General features: G+C 35.9%; 1 protein-coding gene across 35 annotated transcripts in view; it reads right to left on the bottom strand.

Moving 5' to 3' along the window:
• Window positions 1-661: 661 nt before the first annotated feature.
• Window positions 662-16,591, bottom strand: part of Sorbs2 (sorbin and SH3 domain containing 2) — a 293,671-nt gene continuing 277,741 nt past the window's right edge. For 23 of the 35 annotated variants that reach the window (XM_090354071.1, XM_090354079.1, XM_090354088.1 and 20 more), the window contains 3 exons: window positions 8,415-8,464; window positions 4,430-4,536; window positions 662-2,794 (listed from right to left, as the gene is read on the bottom strand). In XM_090354071.1, coding sequence (XP_090210197.1) covers window positions 2,733-2,794; window positions 4,430-4,536; window positions 8,415-8,464 — 219 coding nt within the window. In that variant the 3' untranslated portion in view covers window positions 662-2,732. Of the gene's footprint in view, window positions 2,795-4,429; window positions 4,537-8,414; window positions 8,465-9,110; window positions 9,201-14,364; window positions 14,455-16,591 lie in introns of all 35 variants that reach the window. The other 12 variants (XM_090354066.1, XM_090354065.1, XM_090354064.1 and 9 more) reach the window with 2 other exon arrangements.

The following is a 16,591-nucleotide window of genomic DNA, read 5'->3' as shown; positions in this document are numbered from 1 at the left end:
AAGCATTCAAGTTGGAAATCTAGCTCTTTATTATTCAGGTGACTGAAAAGAATGATCTCACTTGTCCACTAATTTAAGATTTATTGGAAGCCAGTGTGAGAAAATATAGGCATTTTTCTGTGAGAAAATGTAGCCCATCTATCTATCTATCTATCTATCTATCTATCTATCTATCTATCTATATTGCTTACAAAGTACATGTGTGGTGATTCACTTTCATGGTTTCAAGTGTTCAAAAAACAAGAATTAGAACTCTCTAAATGTTTTTACCCAATGTATAGCTCCAGTATTAGATATGATGTGAAGGTGAAATATATAGCATGTGAATTAAGTATGAAAGGAAAGAATGAAAGAAAAAAGAGAGAAAAAGCATTCAATGAGGTATTTACATATTTCAATAAATTGTTCAGAAAATTAGGCAGTTTTGCATCAGACATTAAAAATATTGTTTTAACTGATGAGCAATTTTTTTAGACAGAGAATGTTTAACTAATGTATTTTGGTGGCAGATTTAAACATACTTGTCTGATTTGAGGGTAGCAGATGTTTTTTTTTCTTTTCATTTATGCAGCAAGAGAAGAAGAGCAAATGCATTTTCTCATATTAGCCAATAAACTGGAATAAAATACACACTTTAAGGAAAACTATCAGAAAGAGAAAGTGAAGTATACTTCCAAGCAAAATTTATTAGATGTTTCTCAAGAAAAACACAATGACCTTTGCTTGTAAGAATTCAAAGTCAAATACTTGAACTCCAGGTGTGAATAGTTTTCCTTTTAAAATCAGATACAGAGAGTAAAAACAGGATTTTCCCCTTAAAGATGACAGGCAACAGATATTGAAATCTTGTTTTATAAATAGCATCAAAGAGAATTCTTTTTCAGCAAAGCTACATGCAGGTGACTTAATTTCAAACCCAGAGCCTGAAGAATACAAAGCTGGCTATGAACTAGGTAGAATCAAAGTAGTCTGCTCAAATATGTTCATTTGCCTTCTTGCCAATAGAATTTCTTTGCATTGTATAATGTCTGTGAAGATTTCAGTCTGGCTGCTAAGATCTTGAATTTTTGCATAAGTGCTATCTTACAGAGTCACACTACCCAGGGTTGCTTGTGATCTGTAAAATACGTAAAAGGTCATCTGCTGAATGCATTTTAGTTGTTTAAGTGCAGAATAAAGACCAAATTAGGAAATGTCCCTGTTTTCTCAACAACTAAATACTCTGTACAAAAAAATCCCCAAAACATATGTACAAAATCTGGATCTAGGTATTGTGAAAAGATCAGTCACTGTCCACTGAAGAAATGCCATAAAAAGTTTTATCTATAAGGTGCTCAAGATCCAAAGATGAATCAGTCTTATGCAAAGTCATAAGAAATGCAAAGCTAGTTCTCAAGATGTGTGTAATTCAGGCACTGTTAACCCTATTAAATTTTTCAGGTTCAGTATTTTGTAAATTTCTGCTTTGAGACAGAGAGTATAGCATAAATGACTTAACACTGTTTTTCAAACATGCCTAATTTAATTTCTAGCAAATACTTTACACACACCAGGAAATCTAGGCTTAACATATTCCTGTCCTCAAATGTAGCCAGGATTCTGGGTTCCATAGAAGAAAAATAATTATCATAGTAAAAATAATTGTATTGATCATAATCCTTACTAAAACCAGCCTTAACACTTGTGATGCTTCTGAAGTATTCTATTTCTATAAAATAATATGTGGGATTCCTTTACATTTTCATAAAATGTACAACCTACCATATGCATTCTATGTTCTCATACAATCTCAAATGTGTATGTGTACACACAGTGAAATCTTACCTACGAATATTGCTTACAGATACTTTCAAGCATCTATGTTTGGATAGTTCCTTGCACTTCTCACTAACACTGCTTTATTTAAGTTTTCTCAGATAAATAAAACACTAAGAGCTCATTGTCCAAGATGCTGATGATTACATTTGAATATAAAATAGCAATGCAACTTTACAACACAATTGTTTTTTTATTTCCTGCTGTCTAGCTAAACCTTTTGTAATCTTATGATAATCATCAAAGGCTCTTGTTCACTCACGGTTTGCACTTCTAAAAAAAATACAACCAAAATTGCAGATCAAGACTCCTATCCAAAAATGTCTATTCGAGCAACAAAGTCGCACCCTTCCAAATGAACTTTCCTACTCTCTGCTTTAGATTTGCAATCACTGTGCATTGTAATAACATATAAGTGCAGGCAAACAATACCTGAAGTACAGTTTTCCTATAATGTAAACCAGGGCAATAGGCAAACTTGTGAAAGAAACATATACTTCTAAGCTAAGAAGGGGAAGAAAGAAACCACAGCAAGTAAGAATAAACAATCTTTTGGTTGCCCCGTGAGGGAGTACATCTTGTAAAGAAGTTGAAATATCGCTGTGACACCAGAGAGCCTCTTGGAGACATTTTCCTTTACTGCCTGATGATTTTCTTTCTGATCCCACCCACGCGACTTTCAAAGTCTGGAGCAGAAAGCAGGAAAACGCACTTGCATGTGGCTGTGTGCCTGCCACACTTTTCCAGGGCTCACAGTGGCAGTCGACTTTGCTGGTGATTTGGTGACAGAGCAGGTGGAGATGACAATGGTGTGACTGGAAACCAGAAGGCATGACAAGAGGCCTGCAGGGAAAGTTCCAGGCAAGTTTATGCAGATGTGTTGCTGAAATGAGGCATAAATAAGGAAGAAGAGTGATTCACAGCCTCTTGACGTAGTTTCCAGGAAAAGTACCAAAAAATTTGGTTCTTCTTGAGGTTCCTGAAAATTAGAGGAAAAGGTGAAAAGATGTACTCAACGAACTATCAGTTCTTTCCTGTCAACTGGGAATTTTGTACTTACAAGGATTCACTTTGGAAATGAAGGGGGAAAACACCCCACATTAAGACAATGAGAATTAAAAATACATTTAGGGGTCCTGTCTCGTATGCATAGCTGATTTACTTTTCTCCTAGCAAACTGCCTGGAAAAGCTTAGTCACTTAAGTGCCAAACGGATCTTAATCCTCTTTCAGAAGAGCTGGATTCAGGTCTCCAGGGCACTAAAGTATGAGGAATGAGGGTTAAGGGTGAGGCTGGCAGAGTGAGAGGATGGCTGGAAAAGTGTAAGAGCAAGGGCTCACCTAGAGACAAGAGGCCATTTCTTCCAGACATCACCCATAGACACAGACTACATCCTTTCATCTTTCTCCTGCTCAGGACTGCCCATTCATTCTTCAAAATGTAGCTCAAGGGATCCAGTACTTGCCTAGCAAGCTCAAAATCCCAGGTTCCATCCCCACAAAAAAGGCAGACAAATAGCAAACAAATAAGTAGCAATGTCAAAGTCTTAAAAAATTCAGAAATTTTGAAAAATGCAAGAAGTCACTACAGAAAGCAAAAGATTATCTAAGATTTATGCGTGCCTGTTGGGTCTGTTATAGAAACAGGAAGCTCGTATTTTTTCATCTTTTGCTTTCCTCTGCACTCTTATACCTCTATTTCTGTCCACATTTTCTTCTTTATTGATTATTGTGTCTATACATGTTAGCTTGAAAAACCTCCCTCTTCCTCCTCTTCCTCATTCTAGTTTCCTCTTCCACTGTTCTTTTTCTTCTTCCTCCTCCTCCCCTCCTGTTTTGTCTTCTTCTTCTTCCTCTCCTCCTCCTCCTTCTTTCTTTTTCTTCTCTCTTCCTCTCCCTCTCCCTTTTTTACCTTCTCCCTCGCACACATGTGAATGGGCACGCACTTGCGAGAGAGAGAGAGAGAGAAAGAGAGAGAGAGAGAGAGAGAGAGAGAGAGAGAGAGAGAGAGAGAGAGAGAGAGAGAGAGAGAAAGAGAAAGAGAGACAGAGGCAGAGACAGAGAGAGACAGAGAGACAGAGAGAGACAGAGAGAGAGAGAGAGTAGGAATTGAATATAAGGATGTAAGGATCTTATATGCTGAACATTCTATTGCTGAGCTAAAGACGCCAACCTTTTAAGATGGTAAGAAGAGAATTGTCTTTGAAGTACTAAGAATGAAACTATAAAAATTGAGGAGAATTATTGGACTTGTAGGGTAGCTCCCTTAGATTTAGGTGTCAGCTGTTCACTCAGCCTTGCTCCCCCTCTAATGTGATTTTTTTTTTTTACTATGGACAACTAACATTTTCACAGAACAAGCATTTCTCCAGCTTTTTTTTTATTATTCAATAACAGTCTTTCTTGGGTGATGCTGTTTAAGAAAAAATTCTTTTCTCAGTTGGTTTGAAACAAAAACTAGCAAAAATCATATATATCGGAAACAGTAAATATCAAGGCAAGAAATATCAATGCATTATGAATTCAAAGAAAGGTTCATCACAGTGACTGGTTGCAACTGAATGGACTCAAGCAAATGATAAAATGGGTAGTGATGCAAAGGAATGTCTACATACCCACAAACCATCCGTCATCACACTTTTCCATCACATCAATGACATCGCTTTCTCTGAGTTCCAATTCATCCTCATTCCTAGGGGTATAGTTATATAGAGCCTGAAACCTTAAACAGGACAGATTGGTATGTTTAATTTTGTTTCACATCTTTGCAAAATTACAGAATATTGTACAATATTCATTTTTCTTTCAACATTTATCTTCTGATCAGTGTATTTAGATAGTATATATATAAATAGATAGGTAATGAAGACTATAATATTAATGGCTTAAAACATTTTTTTTTTGCCAGTCCTAGGCTTGAGCTCAGGGCCTGAGCACTGTCCTTGGACTTTCTCAAGGCTAGAGCTCTACCACTTGAGCCTCAGCACCATTTCTGGCTTCTTTTTTTCTATGTAGTAGAGGCAAGCACTCTACTACAGGCCAAACTCTCGGCCCATGGCTTAAAACATTTTTAACATTTGCAGATAAGACCTGCATTTCAAATGTCCAATCATGTAATGTCTGTCATTCAGACAGTAATTAGTACAGAGTACAAAATTAGTATACAGCAAAAATAAAAAAATATAAAATACATGTGTTATGCAGCTGCATTAAAAAAAAGAAATTGCAGTTGTAGTTAGCCATAGTCATATGAAATTTTCAAATGACCCTGAATTGAAATGCATAAAATATCTCTGATGTATGTCTTTTAAATCACTGTGGTGAATTGCTGTAAGAAAAGAAGTTATATATATACATATATATATATACATATATATATATATTAATCAAGGAAATTCTGTAGAGTGGATTAGTCAATGTTTTAAGATTGGATGCAATTTATCTATAAAACTGAATGATATAGTTTTTCCTACGTTATCTCTAAGCCAGTCTCAAGAGTAGATTCTGGATGCATTAAAAAAAAAATGGGTCCTGGAAGAATTGTGTTTGATTTTTAAAAACTCCGTTGAAAAAAGTTTCTACAGGCAGAAAAATGAGCAATCCGATGCTTCCAACTCTGAGACAGGCGTTCTGATGATACTGATCCCTAATGATTTCAAAGTTTGAATTCATGGTAATAAAATTAATAGCTTGTGAATATTAACATGGACTGGTATTTTGGACAACAAAGACAGAAATGATAACCACTAAGAAGGCCAGGAAGAATTTGGTATGCAAACTTCACAAACATTAGTAAACATCTGGTCGTATACTCGTGAGCACAGACACTAATCACTGACGATTTGAGCGACATAGGTGGAACTTTCGACTTACTTGAGTTACCTTTAAAAAGTTGCTTATGTTCAATTCCCCTCACGCACAAGAATGATTGACTTTGGATTATTTTATTAAGCCAGAAAATAAGGTCATAGTTTGGTAGAATCAAACTATTCTCTCACTCGGACTCAAGCATTTTGTTCTGCATCTAAAATGCTGGTCCACTGACCTTTCTCTCAGTCCCTGAACTTTTTCCTGTGGCTTGCTGCAAATAAAGTGGAATGAGATGGAGAGAGGTCTAACACCTTCCAGTAAAACAGCATAATCCTCCCTTCACTGCCAAAGTCTAGAGTTCCAACATTAGACATTTTTTTCTCTGTGAATACTTTGTCCTTCTAGTAAACTATTTTAGCTATTTATGTTCTTCTGAGGCCCTTTGTTGGCAGAGGATTCTGATTGTGGCCATGGTGTAGAATCGCAGAGAAATGGTGAAACAGATGGCCAGTACTGGACGTGGATGTGTGAGGCCAGCCTTAATAAGAATAGTAAGATTCTCTCGTGTTAATTTGGTTTTGAAGCCAGTCAGGTGAAGGAATGGCATCTTTTGTATCTTCACGGGAAAAGTGAATATTCACATGGACCCCGTCTTGCTCTTATACTGGAGGAAGGCAGTTTTACCTGGACTGCTATTTAGATGGATTTACACTGTGCCTCTCATTCTGAGAAACTGAGTGACACAGGCTTTTTAGTCTTCACCCAGGCCCATTTCCAAGCAATTACGGAGACAGGCCTATTTAAGGCACAAACCCCAGCTGCTTCAAGAATCTCAAGGTCCTTTCCCAGAGTTAACAGACCAAAATTGGCCTGCACTCCTACTTCACTTTTGTGTTACAAAAGTCATCATGCTTGTCAAGTTGACTTACCACTTAGGTTTAATTAAAACACACAGAAAAAGAGCTTGATGGAAACATCCACAGACTGCCTATGAATTCGTTCTACCTCTGCTGGCTTTCAAAATCAGTATTGCATGACAGGAAATGTTGAATGGCAATAAAAAAAATGCTCTTCTGAAAGATATGTTGGTATAATGAATGACCGTGCTGGATGTCAGGATGACTCCCAAAAGGAATTTGCTTCTTAAATAGGAAATGATGAGATAAACTGGAAACTAAAATATTACCTGTCTAGGACATAACATCCCCAGACAGAATTATAGCAACATAGCCTGATGTTTTTATTTTTTGCTTCAAAACCTATTTATTTTACAGAACAAATTAAACAGCACCACATAATCCCTCTAATTAAGATTGTAATGAAACAAAGAGTTTAGCTAAATTGTGGAGAATATGCTTATAATTTTAGCATTTAGGAGGTACAGGCAGGATAATCTCAACTTAGGCTATATATTTGGATTCTGTTTTTTTTTTTAAAAAACAGAATTTATTCAGAATGTTTTATAATATTCAAAGCAGGACTTGAAGCATGTTTCTTTTCCCAGCTGTGGGCTGTGTGCTTTTACAATAGCTGAATGATCACAGTTATATCTGATATAAAATAGGGTAGCGATACAATGTGTCATTCCTGACTTTTTAAAAAATTGGTTCAATAGAACATGTTGCTAATGTGAGGAGCTTAAGATCAGCAATGGAATTTATATTTGGGTGTGTTATCATGATCATTGTTGTTATAAATAAGGGAACAAACAGAAACTTTAGAAAACCATATTTAAGGTTTTCCAACTATGTGAGATTTTAAACAAGTATTAGTTTTAATCTAATTAGCCCATGATAATAGACTGTTCTTCACTTTCTGTGAAGTTTTTAAAGAATCTGCTTTTAAGTCCAGGAGGAACAAGGGATCTTGATGCTGCTAAAGACCCCAGGTCATAGGCTAGAGCCATTTTTTTGCCAGCTTGAGGAGGAGAGCTTGGGTAGAAGGCTAGATGGAGGTGGGGGGGGGTTGGGGGAGTTGGCTATTCAGGGATGAGCTTAGGCCCACAATGGATCCTGTATGGGTGTAGCTGCAGACTTAGAATAGGCCAACTGGGAGTGAATATATATTTGTGAATTACCACAAGGGAATATCTTTTGTGGTTAAAAGACACACAGAAAAATATCATGAAGAAAAGATACCTTTATGCTGATTTAATGTGTGTAGCAGAAAGTAGAGGGAGTTTGGAAGGAAAGTTTGATAAGTTATGTTCCTGGTGTTATGGAAGTCATGTGTAACCCAATGGGCAGGGCGTGTGTGTGTGTGTGTGTGTGTGTGTGTGTGTGTGTGTGTGTGTGTGTGTAGAGCAAATGCTCTACCACTGAGATACACTTTCAATGATTTAATACTGGCATTTTTGAAAGAAACTTAAAAGCATGTAACACTGGAATTATGTTGTTAAAGTAGACTTTAGGTCTACTTTCAAAGCAGTTAAGGGAAACTTTGTTTGATCTTAATAAAATGATGCTAGGACATGTTTTGCATCTTTATAGCTGTAGTTAGTAGTTAGAAACCCAATGGTATGGAGAAAGAGATTTATGCATATTAGGGATCACTGCTTCATTTGAAGTATTTCTTAATGCATAAATTAAAACTGTTTCTCTGTTATCTTAAACATTTAGCTTCAGATTTCAGCTATAAAAGATGTACCAATGCTATTTCTCCTAAGGGCTCTCATGGTAGTTATTTTGAACTCCCCCACCTGCTAAATGTGCCCTCCTGAGTTGGCATCTCCATTGACCATTTTGTGAGTTGAGATTAGTCTTGAGTTAAGAAGATAAGAAGAATACTTACGGTTCCCCCCCACCTTGAATGTTTTCATGAGTGAACACAGGACGCTGTGGCTGAAATGAAATGATTTTAGCAATGTAATCAATGTTTAAACTGGTAAGAACTAATAGATAATTTGGATAATGGCATGGGTACTTTTCTTGACATTTAATATTTCCTGTTGTAAAAAACCAAAAGGAAGAAGAAAAAGAAACACCAAATAAAGGGCTTCTGCAGCACTAATAATGAAAATATTAAGATATTTTGAAGGATGCTTTAAAATGGCCAAGGTTCAATTTGGTTTTGAACACATCCACAATCGAGTAATCTTGAGCATTTTGGAAGAGTTGAGGTTTAGTCCCATTGATTTTTCAGAGCTCAGGAATTTGGCAAGAGCATGGACAACACGGAAATAGAGAGGACAAAGAGCTTCATTCAATCAGATCTTCCAACGTTTTCTCAGACAAGCAGAAAGGAAGCCACATTTAGCTTAACATCCAAATGTCCACATTCAATCTAAACGTTTTCTTCACAAACAACATTTTCACATACGGCACATATGAAAATACCCATAGGCAGACATCCCATGCCATGTTTGAATTAACATTCTCTGTTGTCCATGTGAAGAATGCACATGCATTTTTTTTTAAAAACAGGAGTAAACAGAGAAATTTAAATAGAATGAAATGAACAATATCCAGGTAACATGTAACATTTTACCTTAGAAGAGAAATATTGGTAGAAATTTCCAGTGCACTGAACTCTCAAAAGAGTTTCCTTTCTTTTTAAACTAAGCATCAAGACCAGTATCTGTAATAGATACTTATAATATTGGAAATGACAAGCCTTCGTATCTTATACAGCTACATAAATACGTGAATGGATGAAAGTTACCACATTGGCTGAATTTGTAAACTTGGTATAACTTGTATTTGACTGTGTGTTACCTTTTGGGAAGAGAAATGTATACTTTATTCACAGCACATTTCAAAAACATTCTCTTCTCACTAAGAATTACATGGTGCAATAATAAAATCAGGGTTTGCATGGTAATTATATACGTGGCTCTTTAATGACATTAGATCTATTTCCTTAGACATTAGGCCAAATTCTTGGGTTTCTGTCATTACAAATGTTACGGGTAAGGTTGGGATGTTTTTCTGCCCATTGTCCATGGCTTGAATGGGGGACTCAAGATTATCTTCCGTCAGACACTAACTTCTGCTGCCTTCCTAAATTCCATGCTCACATTCTTTGTATCAATACTACTATTAACAGGAAGCATTTACTAACAGTATTATTAGACATTACTCAATAGTCTATATAAAGAATTACTATTACCCAATAGTCCATGTAAAGAATATATCAACATAAAATTGAAGTTACTGGGTACACAGCTGCAAAATGGTGAAGTATTTACCCATATAAGGCAGTATAAAATTACTAACAGTAATTAAAATGATCAAGTTAGATTATTACAATGCAAGGTATTAAATAAATGATTTTAAGAATGATTAAGATTAAATTACTTTCCAGATATTTGAGATTATTTAGTTTAAGATATTACAACATCAAATTTACATTTATAAAATGCAACTCTGTTATTCATATATATATATGTATTCTCTATATAGAAGATATAGATAAGCTATAGATATTAAACTTTCACATGAAAGTTGTATATATGTTACTACTGTGCTATACTATTTTATAATTTCTTGGTTTCTTATTTCAAATTATTTTGGAATCATGTTCACTTGCACACATTTCTATAAATTATAGGTAAGCATTTATCTCTGTTTTTTCTTTTTGAAGTTTCAATTGGTCTAGTCCTTTTCTTAAATAGATGCAAGATATTTAAATATTCTATTCAGAGAGCAGTTTCTTTCCTTTAATTTTTTCCTTGGAATACATCCCCAGAGGTAAAATTTCTTGTCAATGAGTTGCATGATATCGAAAATTCTCTTGTTGATCACTCAGAAATACATATAAAAGAAACTTTAGGACAATCCAATATACTACTACATTTCAAGAGGCAATCAAAACAGTGACAGTTGTCTGAAAAACAAAATCACAGGCTGGATGCTGGTGGCTCATGCCTGTAATCTGAGCTATTCAGGAGGCTGAGATCTGAGGATACCAAGGCAGGAGAGCCTGTGAGACTCTTATCTTCAATTAACCACCAAAACCCGATGTGGTGATGTTGCTCAAAGTGGTAGAACACTAGCTTTGAGAGAACAAGCTCAGGGACAGCACCCAGGCCTTGAGTTCAAGCCCCACAATTGAAAAGAAAAATCACAGCATTATCTGGGGGAGAATAGAATCCTTTGTTGTAAGATAGATGATGTTTTAAGGGAAAAAATGTCAAGATAAATATCCTTATGTCCCCAAGAGGTATGTCTATTTCCATATGTATAAATCTTTCTGATAGCTTTGAAATTGAGTAATGACTGAACCATTTTTGTGTGTGTGCTGGTCCTGGATCTTGAACTCAGGACCTGGACATTAGTCAGTGAGCTTCTTTTGCTGAAATCTAGTGCTCTACTACTTGAGCCACAGCTTTATTTCCAGCTTTTTGGTTGTTTTTGTTGGAGAGAAGAGTTTTATGAACTTTCTGCATGAGCTAGCTTTGAACCAATTCAAATCTCAGCTTCCTGAATAGTTATGATTACAGGCATGAACCACCATTTGCCTGGCAAAATTGAAGCTTTTATAGTTAGTATGCAGTATTTGTTAAAATTGGCTGGCCTTACATTAAAATATATCACTTTGACTGCTCATGAATGTAACACAGTGTACTTTTAAACTTTGTATTCCCCCTTTTAGATAGCATCACTATAATGCAATCTGTTTGATTCACTCCACTTACCGAATCATTTAGATGAATTGTCTTTTTACCAAAATTACTACTTAAGTGGGTAGCTCTTTAAATTCCACAGACCTATTCATGTCATCAACTTGTATTCCTGGGTGTGTCAGTCAATAATGCCCTAACTTTTCATCATCTTTCCCAATGTTCTTTCCCTCCCTTCATAGCCTTCAAAACATCTTCCTCTTATTTCCATCTAAATCATCAGTGTTCTATACTGCCCACATTTCAGTCTAGAATTAAGCACAGCTTTCCTTAGTATGAAAATAATACACTTTTTCAATATTTCAAGGCTTGCCTTGGACAGCAATTGCCCTTGTGTTAACAGATAACTAGAAAACTAGTTTGAAAGAGGGGTAAATAATCATAATTAAATTTATTTTAAAAGCATCTGAACAATAGAAGAGTAAATAGAGCTAATCATTATTTATGAGGGTATATTCTGTCTCTATGTATTTATCTTTCTGTCTTGAGCATTGTCTTATGTTTGAATGCAACTCAGCTTCCTCATCTCTACTGTCAATGAGCTAGAATAAACTGATGATTCCTCTGCTCTCCTCAGGAATCCCATAAAGAAATCCACAGGTTTTCAGATATTTTCCCTCTGCTATGTGAAGATGCCTCTCATTATCTTATGTGTTTATTTGTAGACAGTTCTGATAATTGATGCTCATTGGTTAATTCTCACATATCCTAGTCATATGGAAAGTACAAGATAATAATTCAACCTCATTTGTCAGATTAGTATACTAGGACTGAAATATATTGGGTACTTTCTTCATCTTACATATAGATTTTAAAAAGGACTAGAGTGATGCTTTCGACTAACATTCTATTGACTAAAATATTATTTGGATGGAATATATGACCTAACTTGTTTATTCTGCCTAAAAACAAGTGCTTCTGTTTGTATTCAAGCAAACTGTCTTCCCAAATTGAAACTCTCAGCACAGGCACACTAAGAAAAGATCGGCACTGTGTCTTTCCTCTGTTGCCACCTAATGATGACTAGTGGCAGTAACATGTTAAAAGTTGTTTTTGCCTTTGGTCAGGACTGGCCAAATTCTCTCAGCCTGAATTAATTCTGAAAGGATATTTTAAAGATCACAATAAAGCAAGAACATAATCATCTATTTTTCTGTCTCTGTTTTTTTCCATCCCAGGTTTTAATTTTTTTGAGAAGGAATTAGATGTTAACCGGATATATTTTTGTCCTATGCTCATTTCTATTTTAACTATCTGCTCAGGCATTTCTATTACTCATAACTTCTGAGCGGTTCTGAGATAAATATAGAACAATATACATCTGTGACATTTAGAGAGGCTTTACTTGAACTGTGAACTTAAGAAGACAGTTTTCAAGTTAACACATTGCTATCACTGGGTTGGAAATTTTGAGCAAGAATTGTATCTTATTTCCTTGGTGAGTCTTAAGAATACAATTAGACTTAGAAAAATCCAATGAAGTATGATACTAGCAGCATGGCATCCTTAATATTGAATTTTTTGAATCTCTGTTTTACTGTGTCTGATTTCTAGGTATCATAATACTTGTATAAAAATTATGAATCTCTTTATGGTATGCATATAACATATTTTTAGTACTGTCAAAATGGATGCCTAGAGACACATTCCAAACATACGCTAATTTCCAAAGCCAGGATCAATTGTGAGTCACTGCTCCTTTGATTATGAAGGTAGAACACAAGTAGAAAGAAAAATAGAGTATTTATGGTCCACACAAACCTATGAAATCTAATGTACAAATTCATAGTGTAAAAATGATGGCAAAGATATAATGAGTGATTGTTGTCCTTAATGTACTATGTTATCTCTCATCTCTTTTGCTGTCCCTTGGTTATCTCATATTGTTACAGTATCTCACTTTGTTATCTGATATATTGGATAAATGTGTATTTGGTTATTTGAAATTGCATAGGGAAGGGGGGAAAACAAGATTAGGGGTGGGGGCAAGGGGGAGGGAAATGGGGACCAAGACATGAGAAAGGGTATCAATGTATGTGAAGTAATGCACCTTCTATCTGGTGAATATAACGTAACACTTCTATTAATTATAATAAAAATATTTAAAAAATGATGGCAAAGAAAGGACTTAGGACAATCTCAATGAATTATGGGGATTTCTGGGTATGTTCTCATGATTTTGGAAAGAGCTTTATTTTTGCTTGTGTTCACCTCTGAAGGCTGTCATAGTCTGAAATTCTCTACAAATCCACATTCCCCTCTTTCTCTATGGTAACAGGAGGGCTTTTTCAACAACTCCAGATTTTTCTTACAAAAATCACAAGATGGCATAAGCACAGAACAATTTAGACATTTAGAAACTAAAAAGGAAGATTTAAACATTAAGGCTTTGAGGATTTGAAATGTAGAGCCATCAGCTGTGAGATAGAACTATTAAAGCTAAATAAAGGTCCATTAAAAAAGAAATGGCGTCTGGAATCCTGACCTAGGAAAATCCCCAAATTCCTTGTCTGCATTCCTCAGACTCCATTTGCTGTAAACCTCTGTAAGCATTAAAGAACTGTGTAGCTAAAAGGAAAGCAGTTGGACTTTAAAGTTCAATTAAAGCAGTCAAATCAGAAGCCCATACAGTAGGAAAAGGACATTGGATGCATGAATCACATATTACCAGAGCAACAAATTACTTTGAAATAAGAATTATGGATTGAAATAAACCCAAACAATTTGAATGACAATGAAGCAAACACATAGATTCATTCAGTGAATGATTAGCCACATTTCCCCCCGCCTATTTTCAGTGAGCAGAAAGCAGCGAGTTTGTCTACCAACATGGGGCAGATATAGAAGACACACATTCTGTCTTTTCTGGATAATGATGAATGTGACCATGGTGGAGTATTCCCCCGACCCATTTGAGAAACCCTACACTCAGTGGAGAAGCACACATTCCAAAGACGTAGGATCTGATTTTATAGGTCATCATCCCCTGGGCACTTCTGACAAGGGAATCTACTGTTCTACTTTACTGCTAGGTCCAAGCAAAGGAACTGGAGAAGAGTCAACCCACTGACAGAGAGGGTAGCCAGGATGACTGTGAGAAGAAGGGGTGTTTGACCCTACCCTGTTGATTGGCGAGCTGCAGGACCTCTTAGACATCACTGGGCTGCGAGGAGGCTTACCCAGGACAGATACCTCCTGTTTTAAATCAGCCTGGAAAAGCCGTAAGAAGTTAGTTAGATCTCATCTTCAGGAGGTAGTCTTTAGGAGGGATCTCGCTAGTATTTTTTTCTCTCTCATGCACACACAGCATGCTAAAGTTAGGACAAGGCAGGAAGATGAGCAGTCTGCACAAAGCTCCTTTGCCTTTTCCATAAATGCATTTGTCTGCCAAGGATGAGTATTACTTTCAGAAGGACTCAAAGGCATAGCGAAGAAAGATTTGTAGAGGGAAGCTGGAAGGCCAAGGTGACTGGATGTCAAGTGCCTGGCTGAGGATATATATATGTATGTATATATATATATATATATGGAACATTCTGTATGTAGCAGAAAAATTGATATTTTTCTTTGTGCTTATTGATTAGACAAAGTGAGATTGAGATTAAACAAAATACAAACAGTACCCATGAAATATCAAAGAAAGTATTAAATTCTTGTTAGGGGAAAATATCAGCCAAAATGTATAAGAAAAAAATAGAACTTCTTTTTGGAAAAATGGTGAACTACAAATATTCAATACGTCAACTACAAATTTGATTCTTTCAGTGTTTTTTGTTAAAGTAAATTCTTAGTGAATCTAATCTTCATATAGACGTTTCCTTTCTTTTAGTAATGGACAGGATTTAGCAATGGTAGTTGATTTGGCTTAAGAAAACTTTAGTAGGACTAAATGATTTCTACATAAAAATACGTGGTTTTCTTAATTCTCATTTAGGAAAAAAATTAAAAATCATTAGAATCTAATGGGATAATTTCTTGGGATAAAACATGGGTGGCTTGTTTGCTTAGAAAATTCTTAATGTTCTTTAGTATCTGTTCTCTTATTTTCTTCAGAAATGGGGGTAAAGGTATTAGGCTGACTCAAAGCTACTTAAAATAAAGACATGAAGAGATGTTTCTTGGTCTCGAAGAGATGTTTCTTGGTCTCCTTGTACCTGGATATGCTCAAGTACTATATTCTGAAAGATGAGATACAAGTAATTTCTGTGAATCTTCTGTGTTTTCTGATGTCTTTAAAGCCATCATACCAGTCTTGGATACTTTGTATTATGTACAAGAGGCATATATTTCTACCTTATTTGAGCTATAATTATTTTTAGCTAACTGCGAGTACAACTACTTCAGTTGTGACTAATATAGAGTTTCTACAACTTTCAAGAGTCATAGGTAAAAATCAATTGATGGATAATAATAGCTACATTAGGATTACATTAGGAAGAATCTGGGCTTAGCTTTTTGTGTTTGTGTGTGTGTCAGCCTTGGGGCTTAAACTCAAACACTGGTATTGTCCCTGGCTTATTTTGCTCAAGGCTAGCACTCTTTTACTTGGGCCACAGTGCCTCTTCTGGCTTTCTTTTTCTGAGTAGTTTATTGGAGACAAGAGTCTCAGGGACTTTCCTGCCCCAGCTGGATCTTTGAACCAGGATCCTCAGATCTCAGCCTCCTGAGTAGCTAGGTTTACAGCATGAGCCATGAGAGCCCAGATGGAACTTAACTTCATATTAGGAAAGTGGTCAAAGGCACAATCTTTTGATGTAACTGCTTTAGGATTATGAGACTTCCTTGCAGATACACAAGAGCTGATCTTTTTTGAAGAAATTCAAAGCAAAGACATTGTCTGTCCTCATTAATCATTTGCTTTGTAGTTTGAGCTCACATCAAACAAGTCTCTTTTCTATAGAATATTCTGTAATATGGAGAAAGAGCTGAGATTCATAGTAAGTTATATGGTAAAAATGTTTTTAAAACAGATAATGAAACATCTAAGGGAGATGAATGAAAAGAGGAATGGTGGGATCATGCAGTTACAATTTTCAGAGTGTATATATGAAAATGGGACTTGAAAAACTGAGGGAAGGGGGCTGGGAGTTTAACCTAATGGTAGAGTGCTTGCCTAGCATGCATGAAGACCCGGGTTCGATTCCTCGGTACCACATACATAGAAAAAAGCTGGAAGTGGTATTGAGGCTCAAGTGGTAGAGCTCTAGCCTTGAGAAAGTCCAAGGACAGGGCTCAGGCTCTGAGCTCAAGCCCAGAACTGGCCAAAAAAAAAAAAAAAAGAAAGAAAAACTGAGGGAAATGGATGGGGTTGTGAGAGATAGGGAATGATGGAAGGGTGACATTGATC

The sequence above is a fragment of the Megascapheus bottae genome, chromosome 20, assembly GCF_031878675.1.
Source record: "Megascapheus bottae isolate mThoBot1 chromosome 20, mThoBot2.hap1, whole genome shotgun sequence".
In the NCBI taxonomy this organism is placed as follows: Eukaryota; Metazoa; Chordata; class Mammalia; order Rodentia; family Geomyidae; genus Megascapheus; species Megascapheus bottae.
This window is presented reverse-complemented; position numbering and strand designations above follow the sequence as displayed.